We start from the raw sequence: 17,517 nt of genomic DNA on the forward strand, positions 1-17,517 counted from the left end.
TATCTGGAACAGAATTTTTAGGAGTTTATGAACTATGAAGTACTCAAACCAGTGCCTGCAGGAGTCTTGGTAAATTTGTTTCCTGCTTGGCCCACCACTTCCCTAAGTGCTGTTTATTCCGTGATTTGTGACAGGAACAGCCCCACTGTATCACAGCCTTCAAGTGTGGGAATTTGTGGCACATAATATCCACCTTTTTTTTTTTTTTTTTTTTTAAGACGGAGTCTTGCTGTGTCGTCCAGGCTGGAGTGCAGTGGTGCTATCTCGGCTCACTGCAAGCTCCGCCTCCCGGGTTCACGCCATTCTCCTGCCTCAGCCTCCCGAGTAGCTGGAACTACAGGCACCCGCCACCACGCCCAGCTAATTTTTTGTATTTTTAGTAGAGACGGGGTTTCACCGTGTTAGCCAGGATGGTCTTGATCTCCTGACCTTGTGATCCACCCATCTCGGCCTCCCAAAGTGCTGGGATTACAGGCGTGAGCCACCGCGCCCGGCCTACTAATATCCAACTTTTAACCACAGACTAGACCCTGGGAACTAAACACTGAGTCCCACAACAGGAGAATGAGTTGAGGAGAATTCTGTCAGCAGAAATAGGCTTCACTCCAGTTTCACGGGTACTTTGTCTCTTCACGAGGCAATGTCTTATAACCCTGGACAGTGTCTGGTTTTGATTCTTTTAGTAGATACTTTGGGTTCACAGCTTTTTCTTCTATTTGACCCACAATTCTAATCTGTTATTTCTCCTAACCATTATTTTAATTCAATGAGTACTTTCAACATGTTTTCCATATGATCGGTATTAGGGATACAAGATAAACAGATGGAGATGGCCAGGATATGATCCTCGCCTTCTAAGCCTAAACATGCTGGTGAGAGGGGAATTAAATAAGAAATATAAGAGTTGCAACATAAAGGGATAAGTTTTCCAATGGAAACATTTACTTACAGCAGCTCAGCCTAGGGCAGAAAAGTTGTCAGAGAAGAGAAAGAAGTAGCCCAAACATCCGTGTGTTCTTCCTGCTGTCTTACTCAGATTCTTCTGGTCCTGAATTATGTCACCATCTCTGCAAACCAGTGCAACCCCAAGCCTGTCTGAGCTTAATGTATAAGCTGGGCTCTTTATCCACCTGGAATGTGACCTCCATGAAGGTGGATGCCATGCCTGCCTTGTTCACCACCATATCCAATACCATAAAACAAATATTTCCTGAATGAATGCATGATTTAGTTCTGAATGGAGCTGGAAAAAAAACGGAAGTTTTATGTTTTTTGGTTTGTTTGTTTAAGAAACTAGTCCTGGACAGGACAGTTCAGAGGCCTTATATGTTCCATTAAATTTTGGAAACACTTATTTTGCCTGTAAGTGACCTGTTTTCAAAGACTTAACCTTCTAAAAGTCAGCCCATAAATTTCATTAACATCTACTAACTTTATAGCGCATCTTTTTTTGAAAAAGGTAGTGTTCCCTGGTTATTAGATTTTGTATGGAAATTGCTGGATGGTTTGTTCTGACAAATTTACTGACAACATGTCAGTAAATTGCAGTGAGTGTGCACATAAAGGATATTCAAAGAGTATCCTACATGCCGAGTATTTTAGTTTTGTTTACTTTTTCTACAAACGTTAAAGGGGAAGATCCCAGAAAGCACCCTGTATGAGGCGCTACAAGTAGAAAGAATCTCAATAAATTAGTTATTTCCCAAAAACAAAAGTGGATGTGCTGTGGCCTTCTCCCCTGAGGGTAAGTATTGTTAGAAGATCTTGCTAAAAGTAGATGGGTTGTCGTTGGTCAGTTGTATGGCCCAGGGAAGACATTATGTCTTAACTCAGTAGCCAAGGATTCCAGAACCAACGATAAACAGGAAAATAAATTGACTTAAAAATAAATAATATATCTAATGACATACAAATGCAGATACCATAGATCTGATAACATACAAACACAGATACCATTGCACAATTTGTCAGGATCTCCCTGCTAGTGCCATGGTGGCCTCAGGCTTAGATGCTCTTCTGTCTCTTTGGAGCCACAGTGCTTAGAGTGCATCATATGATGGAGACACAGCCACAAACTCATTAACATTCATGATGGAAATATGAAAAGTTAAAGTGTCCTGGTCATATGTCCTTCTTCAAATAAGGTTCAGGTCAGGTGTGGTGGCTCACACACCTGTAATCCTAGCACTTTGGGAGGCTGATTGCTTGAGCCCAGAAGTTTGAGACCAGCCTGGGCAACATGGCAAAACCCCGTCTCTACAAAAAAACACAAAAATTAGCCAGGCACACCTTGCCTGTAGTCCCAGCTACTCAGCAGGCTGAGGTGGGAGGATTGCTTGAGCCCAGGAGGTCGAGGCTTCAGTGAACTGTCATCACACCACTGCACTCCAGCCTGGGTGACAGAGTGAGACCCTATCTCAAAAAAAAAAAAAAAAAAAAAAAAAAAAAAAAAAAATTCAGAACAATGTTAGAACCAGAGACCAAAACTTTCCTGCCATAACTTTATTACTGACCCTTGCTACCTCTGAGGTTAGAGAGTAAAAATTATGATTTGCTGTAGTATTTGAGATTTCTTCCATTCATTCTTCTCCATGGCTGTTGTATCTAAAGAATAATGAAACCAAAGGAGTGTGTGCAAGCTTTTGGGTGTGGTCACTCACCTGCTGTGTTCTGATTGGGTAGGAGAGATGTATCCAGAATATCAGTGTTACCATTTTATAGAAAATCCTTCTGTGGGGCCTGAAATTCTCTGGGTAGCAACTAGATCATTATTTTTCCAACCTATGAGAATAGAAAACTTAAACAAATTGATTATTATTTCTGGAGAAAAATGTCATAGGTAATAGGTCACTGCATTCTTCCATGTTACATAGCAGCATGTTCTGCCTGAGAGAGAATTAATTGCATATGTAAACCCTAATGCCTGCATGCCGCTACATCTCCCTAATCAACTCAGGGAAAGGCTTTCTCCTTTGCTCTCCCTTGCAAGTTTTATAAGAGATGAAGCCATGGGAGCTGAGTAGATTTTATGGTCAAGCTCCAACCTCTGCCTTCTTGGTAATGGGAAAAGTTGTAAAGAGGAATTACAACAGTCCTCCCTGTTGCTGGAGCCCAAAGGGTCCTGTAAGCTGTGGGTGCCTCTTTTGTCAGTCCCCATAAGCAAACAATTCCAGCTGAGACCAAAGACTGGACACTTTCAGCAAAAAGAATAAAGGAATGTAATGAATTCCCAGGTTTTTCGGGGGTTTACTACTTAGTAAGAACTAAAATGACTAATCTTTCATTCAGTGACTCCGTAAGTGCCTACCATATGCCAGGCACTGTTTCAGGCATTGAATATACAATGGTGAACAGAATCATATGCATGAAGGTTACTAATGAGGAGGAGAGAGATTAGAAATAAACCTGTATTGTTAGGAGGTAAATACTAGTTGGAAAAGAATATTAAGCAAGATTGGAAATGCAACATGAAAATGGAGCTATAATTTTATATGGTGTGATCAAGGAAGGCCTTTCTGACAAGGCAACATTTGAGCAGACGCCTAAAGGAAGTGAGGGAGGGAGCCCTCCAGGTATGTGGGGGAAGAACATCCTGCATGAAGGGAACAGCAAGTACAAGGTTTTGAGGGAGGATAATGCTTCAAAAATTTGAGCTCTAAGGATAGGACCAGTATAGATAAAACCAAGCAAGCAAAAGAGTTACAGAAGAGAGACTGTAGGGAGGTGGAGAGATATATATATACACACATACACATATATGTACATTTATATGTATGTAAATATATACAAATATAGATAATATGTATTTAATATATAATGTATATAATGTATTTCCTATATAATATAAACTATATATTTAATTGATATATTTTTATTTAAGGTATCAACTTGATGTTTTGATATACGTTGTGCGGTGATCACCACAATCAAGCTAATGAATATTTCCATCACCTCACATACTTACCTTTGTGTGTGTGTGATAACACTGAAGCTCCATCCTCTTAGCAAATCTCAATTATAAGATAGAGTATTGTCAACTAGAGTCACCGTGCTGTACATTAGAGCTCCAGAACTTACTTACCTTGTATAACTGAAACTTTTTACCCTTTGACCAGCATCTTCCCAGTGTCCCCATCCCCCCGTCTCTGACAACCACCATTCTACTCTGCATCTATGAATTTGACTATTTTAGATCCCACAAAAAGTGAGATCATGCAGTACTTGTCTTTCTGCACATAGCTTATTTCAGCTAGCATAATGCCGTCCAGGATCCAATAACATCTGTGTTATTGCAAGTGACATGATGCCCTTCTTTTTAAGGCTGGATAATATTTCATTGTGTGTGTGTGCCACATTTTGTTCATCCATTCATCTGTCAATGAACATTTAGGTTGTTTTTGTATCTTGGCTATTGCGAATGTGCTGCAGTAAACATGGGAGTTAGATATCTGTTTGAGATACTCATCACATTTTCTTTGGAGATATATATATATATACACATCTGTATATCTATATCTATCGATAGATATCTATATCTATATTCAGAAGCAGGATTGCTTCATCATATGGCAGTTATATATTTAATTTTTTGAAAACCCACCTTGCTGTTTTCCATAACTTCTGTACCAATTTCCAGTCCCACCCGGGGAATGGCTTTCAGTGTACATCCAGCATGCAAAGGTTCCCTTTTTTCCATATGCTCACCAACACTTCATAACTTTTGCCTTTTTGGTAATAGCCAGTCTAACAGGTTTTGCTTTGCGTTTCAAGATGGGCGTTTTTTAGGACCTTGTAGGCCATAGTAAGATAAGAATTCTGCCTTTTCCTTAAGTAAGATGGAAAGTGATTGGAGGCTTTCAAGTCGTGAAATGATGCGATCTCAGGTTTTTAAAAGACTCTGGCTACTGTGTGGAGGACAGCAGTGAGAAACAAGTTTGGAGGTGATTACAGTAGTTGTGACAAGAGATGATGGCTGAGCTAGGTGGTGGTGGTGAAGAGGATGCAAGATGGTACAATCACATATATTTAGAAAGTAGAATGAGAAGAATTTGCTGATGGTGTGGATGTGAGGTAAGAGAGGGAAAGGAATCACATGACCTCAAGATTTTTCTGTCTTCCTCCCTTCCTTTCTTCATCTCTCCGTCTCTTCCCTCCGTTCACTCAAGCAACCCCAGAGAATAGAGTTGCCAATGTTCTGAAATAAAGAAAACTACAAAAGGAACATATGTGGGGAGATACTCAGAAATCTGATTTTGGATATAGTAAGCTTGACATGCCTATTGGACATCCAAGTTGAGATGTTGAGTAGCATTTGGAAACACAAGTCGAGTTCAGAGAAGAGGTTTAATGTGGTGGCACAAACTTGGGATTCCTTAAAATACACCTGTTTTTTAAAGCCATGTAACCAAATGGAATCAAGAAGGGGAGAGTACAGGTAAAGAAGAGAACTCTGAGGACTGGTCCTGGAGCACCACTGTAGCAGTAGAGGGAAGAAAATGAGGAGAAGCAACCAAGGAGACTGAGTATGAGGTGCTAGTGAATAGAAAAAACAAAATAGTATCCTACAAGCCAAATGAAGAACGTATTTTAAAAAGGAAAGATAAATAAGTCTGTCAGTTTGCCTCTTGGTATCCTGAAATTTCCATTTTATTTCATTTTTTAACAACAAGTAGTAAGAAACTGGAGATGGGTAGCTTTCACTAACTCTTGACACATTCTAAGACAATAAGAAGTACTAAAGGGATAATAAATCCAAAAACCAAAACAGTAAGTTGTAACAACAAAACTTCAAACATTGTTGCTGGAGATGCAATGTCTGAGAGGTGGACAGTGGACGAGTTATTCTCCTTCAATCTGTAAGCTTTATTTTCATAATGTGTGCAAAATGAGATTAATAATATTTCTATGTCTCATGGGTCTATTGTAGAAGCAAACAGGGTATCATAAATTCCTTTAAGAAGGATCTTTATTTTGGAATTTTTATACATGAGCATATTTGTTAATATAAGTAGTCGTTTTCAGAACATACGATTCTTTCATTGAATTCACAAATATTTGTGCTTTTTCTATTCAGTTCCAGGTAGTATTTTAGGCACTGAAGATTCATAGACAAAGGAGAGGCTCCTACCCCTAAAGATCTTAGAAATGAAGGAAGCAAATAATCCAAATGATTGCTATTTAGAACACACAAGTAAACGACCTTGTCATTCATTCTTGTGAAATAATCTGTGTGTAGTCTCATCATTCCAAAAAGCCCATTTATTTTTCATTTAAGAAAGGCTTTTGGGTAAAGTCTTAGAATAAGTGCACACCCATATCTTTCATATATTTAGAAAGTAGCTTAACTTTATCAGTTCCCCAAGTGCCTGATGTTTAAGATGAGTAGGTAGGAAACATCTTCCCTTTTAAAGCAATACACGGTTATGGATTTTCCTCTGCAGTAATAATGTCTGCACTTAAACATGAAATCTGCTGGATGGCACTCTGTCCCACGTGCTCCTGGTCATGAGCTGCTCAGTACCAGTGATTTGCAGATCTAACTATAGGGCTGTCATCAGCTGCCTGGTGATCTACCTTAAATAGGGCTGTCAGCCATTTTGTTTTGTTCCAGAGAGTTCTTCACAGGTGACCCGTAGAGAAGCGGGAGAGCCAAGGTTCCCCAGCCATCAGCTCAGAGCCAGCAGAGATGTCTCTCTATTGTTCTGGCCTTCAGGCTGTGAGCCAAGGTATAAGAAAGAAAGCTGTAAGGATAAAATAGGCAAGATCCATTCATTTTCAAGTTCAAAGTTCTTTGGCCAGAGGACGGTAGAAAGAACTTGACTTTGTCAGAGATGACCTGTGACAATGTGAAATCTAAGCAAAGAGAGCCAAAGGCTGTATATCCTTGTTCAGGGACAATCACTCAACACCACCACAAGCTGAATCTATGACAGGAATAGCTGGCGTGTGTGAACCACATAGCTTGGAGGGAGGCTGACATATGATATACCTTGGATTTTCATTTTTCTCCCTTTGCAGCAAGTTTTGGGCTGATGTTTACCCCTTCCAGTGTTGCAATCATGGGGAATAGAGAAATCTTGTTGTATTTATTTATTTATTTTAGCACTCTGGCTGCTCTCTTTGGCCTTGTGCTCTGTGATGTGGTTATGTTTCAATGTGCTTTGATCATGTGACAGGGCTGGGAGCATCTATTTTTGTCAACACCATCACCATGGGCTTTAGAATCAGAGACATGAATTCATACCTATTGCTAAGGTCAGTCTCTTAGAGTAAGAGAGCCCGTTTTGGTGCCATGGTAGAGAACTGACTCCTGATTCAGATAGTCCTGGGCTTAAGGTCTGGCTCTGTCACTTACAAGCTGTGTGGCACTGGGCAAGTGACTTAACCTTTCTGTGCCTCAACCACTTTATCAAATAGAGAGCATATTAGCACCTACCTGACAGGATGATGGAAAGGATTAAACTGAGATGCTATAACATGGTAGCACATGGTGACTGGCCATTAAATATTCACTGTTATTAAATGTACCTAACCCCTCTGAGTTTTGGTTTTCTCATTCTTAAAGTGATTGTGTTGTTGTGAAGTTTAATTTAATCTAGGAGGAAATGTCAGCATAGTGTTTGGCACAGAAGTCCAGAATGAATAGTTGATATCATTATCAATAATAATAATTAAGAAATAGAAGCTATGGACTCCAAAGCCTCATTGTTTTATTTTAAATGCCAGCATCTGTTCCCTTTTTATTCAATTATTCAGTTCTGACTCATCAATGAAAATGACCCTGTTATGTGGGTGAAAGTAGGGAAATTTCTTGTAATCCAAGTCCATATCCCAGTTAATTAACACATTTTTACAAAACACATTATGTTTCCAGCTTGGATGGGAAAGCAGAAGTTTTCTGCTCTAATAGAGTTTATAATTAAATAGGGTTACAGTGTAAAAAATACCCATTCTGTAAATTATAATTGGGTGCATAATAGACATCAGATACCACAGTGGTGAGTATCGTGATAGGCAGAAATGTGAATCAGATGTGATCCTGCCTTTGAGGGGTACAAAGTCAGCTGGAAGTAGTGGTAGCAAGTGCATCAATATAGACTGCCTGGATTAGATACCAGGCTCTGCCCCCTGCCACCATGAGACCTGAGGCAAGTTACATAACTGCTCTATACAGGCTTTCATTTGCAAAATGGAGACAACAGTAGTGCTTACATAGTGTTGATGTGAAGCTTAAATGGGTTCTTGTGCGTAAAGCATGGTGCCTGTCATGTAGGGATCAGTAAATGTTGGCCATTTAAAAACATATAGTGGGGGAGAAGGCATGCATGTAAGTCACACTGCAAAAAGTATGGTGATATTGCTATGGAAATTCAGAGACCAGAGAGATTACTTGGGCTTCATAAAGGAATGTGGCATTTAAACTAAGCTTAGAAGGATAGGTAATATATGGACATGGAAAACTAGGGCAAGTTAGGGCAGCTTTTCAGAGATTTCATGATCAAAGGCATGGAAATAGGGAAACCCAACACTACAGGGAAGAAGTTAGGTTGATAGTTTGGAAATGTGGAAGCCTCAGATACTAGTTCAGGAAGTTTATGTTTTTTGAGAGTGCCATTGAGGATTTTCAGCAAGAAAATAAGGCCAGAGCTATGCCTCTGGTAGCAGACTAAGGAATAATGCTTTGGGTCAAATAATAGCCTTGTCTTGGTCTCAAGACCTCCAGTCTCTCCTTCTGCTGGCCCATTTGCTGTGATACAGGAAAAGGGGAGGACTCAGAGATACGAGATAATGATGTGTAAGCTGAGGTTGCCCAGAGGTTGGATGTGCTCTTGACAAACTTGGGGAATGTAAAAGGATAGGTAGACTGAAAAAGAAGCCTTTCAGTGCACTGGGACATGTTGATTTGAAGTGTTGGTAAGTCCGCAGGTAAAAATAGATGGAGGTTTGGAACCCTTGAGTACCACCAGGTTGGAGGTACAGACTGAGTAACAGCTCCTCAGAAGTAAAGCAGGAAGCCTGAAGAATGAATGAGATTGCCAAGGGAAAATGACAAAGACCAATCGTTGAGCAGTCCCTTATATTTAGGGATGGCAGAAGAAAACAGAGATGGGAAGGATCCAACAGAAAGGCGGGAGCACTACAAGAATACAGAGATGAATACGGGAATGGAGGGGTTTCAAGAAGGAGCATTTTAGGGAGCCTGGGCATGACTTATTTGGGAGACAGTAAGGCAATAGGAATGAAGGAGAGACAAAGCTAGAGGTGTCAGGTAGAACTCAACTGTGGGGCACCTGAAATCCAGGCAGAGACATTTTGGCTTACTTGGTATAAAGCAGGAAACCTTTATGTGATCTTAATGATAGTATTTCCCGATGACTAAAGAGAATCATATTCTTATCCTAAAAGACAGAGGCTGGGTTTGAAAGGTCTTAGTGTCCCCCCAGCCCCCACCACCATTGCTTATTATTGCACCCTCTAACTTAGTACTTTCTTCTCTTTATTTTGTTTCTCTTTCTTTTAAAGATGGGGGAGGTATGGTTATTTTATATTGACAAGAGTTGCATCTGCTGTGAGGCCTACAAAAGGAAAATTTTGTGGTCTTGTTCCAGTGAGATAGAGTTGGAACAAGCTGAAAATAAGTTACCAGGAAATCATACATTTATAGTGGCATAAAACCCCAGAGTTGTGTTATTTTCTCTATCAAAAAAAAAAAAAATCAACAGTCCTCCTTGAGAAAGAGGAAATAATGGAGATGAGAGCACTTTCTAGGAACTGGAAGTCTTGATAAAATAGAGCAAATCTAGTAAAAGTAAGGAATGCGAAAGCAAGAGAGAAAATGGGTCTGTAAAGGTGGATAGTCCAGTTCTGGATTGTAGAAGTGGGATCATTCTAGGTTATGACATGGAAGGTTCATGATACTGTGCTACCAAAACAGGGTGGAAATCATTAGGTCCAACTGAAGAGTTTTTGCACGTGGGTAGAACAGTAAGGTCCAAATTTGGCATCGGGACATGTGAGAAGTAGGCAGACTTCTGGGAAAAGGAGATACAAAATGTGGAAGAATTTGCAGCCTTCGAGTAAGGGTGCTTCCTTGGAAATGACATCCTTCAGCAATGCCCAGATCTGATTTAAAGCAAAATGAGAAAAAAGGAGGGAGGATAATTCTAGGGGAGAAAGTGCAAACCAGTACAGGGATGAAGAGAAAGGCTTGTGTTCTAATTGGAGAGCTTGTGTTCTGTATTTTACTCAGGAGCAAGAGGAGTAATCAGATGGGTTGAATTAACTCATCTCATAATCCCAAACAGAATTCAGTGCAAAGATTTCAGTGTCAGGCACTCAAAGGCTCCAGATGTCTGTCTATTGAAGGTTTATGGAAATAATTGCTGCTATATGAAGCAAAGGCAGGTGCAGGCTGCCACTCCAGGTGGTGTCTGCAGCCAGGTCAGCATGGTTGAGCAGAAGGTTCCAGATAGAATGTGGGAAAGAGTAGAAATCGTTTGGAGAAGCATCAATTTGGCCCAGAGTCCCATACCCATCTGTGTGTCACCAGAGCCCCAACCTAGGAACACATGTGTGCAGGGCTGCTGTTCTGCAAATTGCTATTAATTAAATCAGGGCAGGTTATTGCATTAGTTTCTTGGCAGCTTGGGATGTGACTTATAGGATGGGGAAATTTCAGAATACAAATAGGGAGACCCCAAGGCAGCTACTGCAAGGTCAAAGCCTTGGTGGTTTGGGTGCCTGGGGGATAGAAAGGGAAAGAGAATTGAGATCTTGAAAAGAGAACCTCAAAGGCACACATTGATGGGAAAACTGTCAACTTTCATGCCTTTGTAAAAAAAAAAAAAAAAAAATCCATAATTACACTTCTTTGATTTCTAAATGCCTGAGTTTTGTTGTTGTTCCTTTAGTTTTTTGGGGTGTTTTAAGTTTTGTTTCTTTTTACTGGTTAACTGTGGTGGGGGAGACACATAACTATTTCTCAATAGGGAGTATTATTGATTTGGGTGTGAAAGTTAAGTTTTGAGTACTACCTCTTGCATTGCTGATGACTTAACTTCCATGGCCCCTGCTTTCCAACACAAGCAGCACATCTCAGTCATCTTGGCAACTAAGAGCACCTCACCACCCGCCCCTGCCCACCAATGCCATTAGGAGGATCCTAATGCCCCTGGTTGATACAGGATCTAGGGGCACACTCCACCTGAGGAAAAATTTCACTCTCTTCAGAGATTTCACTAAACCCCCACTTTTAAAGCAGTGATATTCTGGAGTTTTCTTCAGTCTCAATTAAAATGAAGACCATGAATTCTGATTTTACTATAAGCAAAGACTCCTGAATTTGTTTCTGACTCACTTAGATAATGAACAGTGACATTTCAGTGCTAGTAAAACTGTGGAGCTATGTTTTTCCACTCTTCATTTCATACATCTACAACTTGTGGCTTCTTGCATTCCCCTGTAGCCCCTCACCTATCTCTGGGCACAAGCAGATATCTTTGTAGGGGTCTGTTAATCGTGAATTGCTTCGCACTCTCACCAGGTGGGACCATTTTATTATTTTCATTTCATAGGCACATTCTAGACACAGTTTAAGAAAAATGATTTCTACTTAATCTGCCTTTCCAACACTCTGGTGACACTTTCCAACAAGACAATCTCTGATACTGAAGGACATGGAGGTGAGATGGGGCAATGGATGGCCAGATGCTCAGAAGGAGGGAGGCTCCAGCTGGCTCCCCCAGGTCACTTCCATAACTTAACCACACCTGGAAATCTGTTTGCTGCTTGAAATCCAAAGCTATGTGGTGGTGACTAGGGAGCATGGCCTGACAGATAGGAGGGGCAGGAATGGAAGGTTTAGTATGGAAACTGTTTTCCTCTCCACCTCAGGTAGGGTTGTGCAAGAAGTGTATGTTTTGGTGTAGATGGAGGGCTGCCTCTTTTCCAGGGCCTCTGAAATTTTAGGAGGGCTGCTTTTGGGATTGATATTTAGGAGGGAGGTCTACTCCTTGAGAATTCAAAACAGTTCTTCTACTTGACCTTCAGTTCCTCCTCCTCTTACCTGATCTTCAAGGCATCTTTAATCTTCCTTTTCTGTGAGTCTAAAACCCATCTCCTTCACCCTCCATATCTTCCTCTACCATCTCTGGCAAATATGTGGCCCACGACATACACTGCCTTCCTCCAACAAAACATACTTTGCCTCTTCCACAACCTGAAACCCCAACACTTTCCCTCCACTCATCCCACCTTGCTCTGATCTTGTCTGTATTCTCTGTTCCCCTCAATCCTATCTTATTGTTTTATTCTATATTTGGAGAGATTGTATAAATTTGCTTTCATATTTGCCCAAGTGTTGAAATCATCAGCTCACCTAGACCATATGCTTTGCACAGCTCTCAGAAGTGAGGCCTTGGCTGTATGTGTACTTGCCCCCACTGACCTCACCCCAGGATTAAGTAGAGTTCTGACTCACGGTAGATGCTCCGTGATGTCTTGTGAATAAAAAATCTCCTTCCGTAATCAGGTTTAAAAATAAAAACAAAAAGCACGTGGCTGTCAGGGATTGGTGGCTTACCTGACTCAGGTACAGGAAGGTGACTCGGGGCCTGGCTCAGCAGTTCCCCTTACTCATGTTTGGGTCTCTCTTCTCCTGGCAGGAGGATGAAGTGGTACTCCAGTGCATCGCCACCATTCATAAGGAGCAGAGGAAATTCTGCCTGGCAGCCGAGGGACTTGGGAATCGCCTGTGCTTCTTGGAACCCACTTCAGAAGCCAAGGTGAGATTGGCTGTCCGCCCTGCAACTTCCTCCACCTTGGCGTCTGACAAAGTCATTTAGGGGAGATACGGCTGGGAGATGGTGATGAGGACAACATTTGAAAGGACACATTTATTTTTTAAATGGGAAGCAGATCTGGTTTAAACCATAACTTTCCACAAGCCTAGGAATCGTTGATGTAGGAACCCAGAGCCCTATGAAGAATTAGAGGTGCTTTGCCTGTCAGTATTGTCCAGGACTCTGGGGAGGCTTTGAGCTCACTGTCAGTGCTGACCGAGGAGGTCTTAATACTCCCAGAATGCCTTTCTGTTGCTGTTAATTCCTAGAAATCTGAGTGCGTGTTCTTTATTCCCTGCTGCTGTTCTATTGCTACAGAGACTCACAGATGCCTGAGCCTATGTTTCACAGTGAGCACACCCCTTTCAGTTCTGACTGCGCTGAGATTGTTGTAACTGTCTGCCCACTGTGACACGAGGGCAGAGAGTAATGTTTGCACTGGTCTCTGCCTGCATGGTGGCAATAATGCTGTGTCTTTTCAGCAGAACTTTTCTTTCTCCATTTTCAGGCTGTTTCTGCTTTTCATGATCTGTGTGTCAAGTGGATCTATGTGCTCAGCATTCTTGCAGTGCTTTTCAGTCCTGGGAAAATCTCTATATCCGTCAGGGTTCTCCAGAGAAACAAAGTCAACTGGATGCATGGATGGATGGTGGGCAGATGGGCAGATGGGTGGATGGGTGAGTGAGTGCGTGAGTGGGTAGGTAGGTAAGTATATAAGTGTATAGAGATTTCTTTTAAGAAATTAGTTCTTGCAGTTGTAGGGGCTAGTGAGACTGAAATCTGTAGTTAATATCAGTAGGCTGGAAACTCAGGCAGGAGTTAATGCTGTCATCTTGAGGTAGAGTTCCTTCTTTTCTAGGACATCTCAGTTCTGAAGGCCTTCATCTGATCGGATGAGGCATACCAAAGTTATCAAGGCTAATAGCCTTTTCTTAAAGTTAACTGACTGCAGATGTTAATTACATCTACAAAATACCTTCACATCAAAACCTATAGTGTCGTTTGGCTGAATAACGGCACTATGGCCTAGCCAAGTTGACATAAAACCCACCATCACACCCTCTAAGCTCAGTTTTTCTCACAGAACCTTTTTTTAAAAAACCGAAAACAAAAATCAGAAATTGGTAACATTTTCCAAAAGACCCACCTATTGGCATGCCATTTTCCACATAAACATACACAACACAGACATACACAGAGAGTTTGGCTGAAATCTGTAACACCAGATGTCCAGGGTGATGGCCACGTCCTCCAGAAGCCCCTCTTGTACTTCTCCCTCCCTTGTAGGTCACTGATCTGTGGATCTATAAGGATAGACATGAACCAGAGTCCCATTAAAATATATGGGATAGAAGAGAGACAAGGAAAATTTTTATCGTTTTAAAGATCTTTGACTTGATTTTCCTAAGGCCTTTTCTCATTTGCTTTTGTTCTTAGCTAGGTTTTTTTGTTTTTTTGTTTTGTTTTGTTTTGTTTTGTTTTTCATTCCCGGCAGTCTGGGATAATAGGGAGGTCATTAGATTAGAAGTCAAGAAGTTAATTCTCAACCATGAGCTACTCATGTGACCATGGGACAAGTCAGTCACTCATGTTTGCAATTTTCTCATCTGCCAAATGAGGTGCAGGACAATCCAATGGGAAGTGTGTTGACCTAAATTAGAAAACAAGTGGTATCTTTTTCTAGTCATCCATCGAGTAGGATATAGGGCAGTGCTTTAGGGCAGCAGTTCCCAACCTTTTTGGCACCAGGATCCAGTTTTATGGAAGACAGTTTTTCCACGGATGGTGGGAGATGGTTTCAGGATGAAACTGTTCCACCTCAGATCATCGGGCATTAGATTCTCATAAGGAGCGTGCAACCTAGATCCCTCACGTGCACAGCTCACATTAAGGTTCATGCTCCTATGAGAATCTAATGCTGCCACTGATCTGACAGGAGGCAAAGCTCAGGCAGTAATACTCACTCACCTCCTGCTGTGCAGCCTGGTTCCCAACAGGCCATGAACTGGGTCCATGGCCCCAGGGGTTGGGGACCCTGCTTTAGGGCACAGGCTGTGAGCCAGACTGTCAAAGTTGGAATCCTGTCTCTACCACTTGCTGGCTAAACCAGGACCTTGGACAAGGTACCTCACTTTTCTGAGCTGAGTTTTCTCATCTGCTTAATGGGAATTTTATAGTAACTACCTTATAAGATTGCTGTCAGGATCAAATGGGTTCGTAAATTGCCTAGTGCATTGTAAGCTTGATAAAACCACTGGTTATTATGATTTCATATTGTACAAGACATTTAAACTGGGACTTAGTTTCTTGTTCTTTAAAATAAGGAAAACTAATTACCTTTCAGGGGGACTGTGAAAATAAAGAGAAATAATATATATAAAGCACATAATACTGAACTAGTACAGTACATTTAACAGCTAGAGTTGATAATAATACTAAGTATAAAGTTGTTATCCCTTTTGACTTACAAGGTCTGATTTTGTGTAAAAGACAGAAGGACCACGGATCAGCCCTGAACTTACAAAATCTTGAGTTTAGAATGAAAGTCTTGGAATTACAAATTCATTTAACTATTGATAATTCTATAAACATGTCTCTGTATTTATCATTGTTTTACCTGAGCTAGATTAGAAACAACAGTGTGTTGTAATCTGAGAATGCTTTGTATCCCTCAGGCATAGAAACAATAAGTCATACACTCATAGATGAATTGGGGATGAGGAAATGTCTTTCCTAACATCCACTTAACTAAGTGATTGTTCTTATTTTAATTTGTCATTCTAAATTTCAAGCAAGATGAGACTGAAGAATTTTAAAAAGAGATACGTGTCATCCGTAATTTTACCACTTTGTCACAACTATTTTCATTTGTTTTTCATTCTAGCCTTTGCCCATGTGTACCTGTCTGTTTTCAAAGTTGTACTCACACTGGTTATTCAGACATTCTCTGTTTTGGGTTTTTTCTTTACTATTTCAGCCAGTTCCATATTGCTATATGGTCTTCATGAATGGTAAAAAAAATAATATGCCTATGGTTTTCTTGGTTTATTTTGGCTTTCGGGAGTAAATATCCAGGAGTAGAATTAATGGTGTCAGAAGCATGAACGCTATTAAACTGCTTTCCCAAAATGATAGGCAAATTGTTTACAGTTGACATACCCACCATCCTTGCTTGAGTGCGCCCCTTTTATATGTAGCATGAGGGAAGTGCGCCATCAGGGTTCTCACAGAGAAACAGGGTCAAATTCACGGTAAGGATAGAGCAGATATTCAGAATTTCTTGTCACCATTCCTGGGAGCAGTCTGCTAGAGGAACTCGGGTTCCAAGAGCTTCATTCTTTCCTGCAGTCATTTGTAGCTATGCAACCCTCTCTTTTGGCTGGTTGTCTTCTCCCTTATTACTAAATAGTTGCCCTAATTCTCTACCATCAAATTTCTCAACGAGCTGTGCCATTCTTAGGTTCTTGGATCCTAATGGAAGTCATGCAGTGAGGTGAGGAGGTATGTTTCCAAGCTTGGCACTGGGCATGAGGCACAGACATCAAATATCCTTCTTCTCAGCTGGCTACAGAGCCTACCGGTGACCTTGGGCATTTCTAGTCAAGGGTGTTTTAAGCTAGTTGAGACTCAGAGAAAATTGAGATGAATTCTATGGAGAAGAAAGACCTCAGAGAAAAAAAGAGATAAAGTGCTCAAAAACTATTCTTGGTGTGTGACCCTGAGAGAAGGAGATCATATGGAAGCAAAGGAGTGAGAGGATAGAAGAATAAAGGGCACGAGTGTAATAAGATCGTTAACACTTGCTGTAGACATGAAGAGTATTTAGCACTTGGGAAGTCTCCCAGGACTTTGATTCCTGTATGCCATGGTCCACCCTTCCTTGAAGGTCTCCTGAAACTGCCATTAATTGATGGAAGCACTATTATTCAGCTCCCTTTCAAATAAGCAAAGGTTCAGGAATTTAAAGGTATCTTGTTTTGTTTAAAAAAAAAAAAAAAAAAAGGCTGGGCGCGGTGGCTCACGCCTGTAATCCCAGCACTTTAGGAGGCCGAGATGGGCGGATCACGAGGTCAGGAGATCGAGACCATCCTGGCTAACACGGTGAAACCCCATCTCTACTAAAAATACAAAAAATTAGCCAGGCGTGGTGGCGGGCGCCTGTAGTCCCAGCTACTCGGGAGGCTGAGGCAGGAGAATGGCATGAACCCGGGAGGTGGAGGTTGCAGTGAGCTGAGATGGTGCCACTGCACTCCAGCCTGGGCGACAGAGCGAGATTCTGTCTCAAGAAAAAAAAAAAAAAAAGACTAGGGGCTATAACCAGAGACTCAGAAAAAAGAGAGAGGAAATGTTTCTTTTTCATTTTATCGATAGCAAATGTTTATTTACTTTCCTTTTTACTCAATAGAAAATGTGTTCCTAGGCACTAGGAATTTAATACTTTCCCTCTGGTCCTTCACATTATATCTCATCTATTCTGTATCTGCAGTGTCCACTTGAGGGGGTTGGGGGGGCGGTTTGGTTCAACTTTACATCCATACTCATAAGATTCTCATAGACCACTTGGCATCAGTCTTCTCAGAAGGACATAGGACAGAAACCATGGCTTGCCAGCTGGGATGTGTCAAGTACTGCATTTCGGCAGAAACCCCTATAGCAATTCAGGGGCTGGCTTCTGGAT

General features: G+C 41.2%; 1 protein-coding gene across 9 annotated transcripts in view; it reads left to right on the forward strand.

Annotated features, from left to right (window-relative positions):
• Nucleotides 1–17,517, forward strand: part of RYR3 (ryanodine receptor 3) — a 563,725-nt gene that overhangs the window by 156,818 nt on the left and 389,390 nt on the right. For all 9 annotated transcript variants that reach the window (XM_016927886.4, XM_016927893.4, XM_016927892.4 and 6 more), the window contains exon 2: nt 12,663–12,782. In XM_016927886.4, the coding sequence (XP_016783375.2) occupies nt 12,663–12,782 (120 nt within the window). The remainder of the gene's footprint in view (nt 1–12,662; nt 12,783–17,517) is intronic.

The sequence above is a fragment of the Pan troglodytes genome, chromosome 16, assembly GCF_028858775.2.
Source record: "Pan troglodytes isolate AG18354 chromosome 16, NHGRI_mPanTro3-v2.0_pri, whole genome shotgun sequence".
Lineage (NCBI taxonomy): Eukaryota > Metazoa > Chordata > Mammalia > Primates > Hominidae > Pan > Pan troglodytes.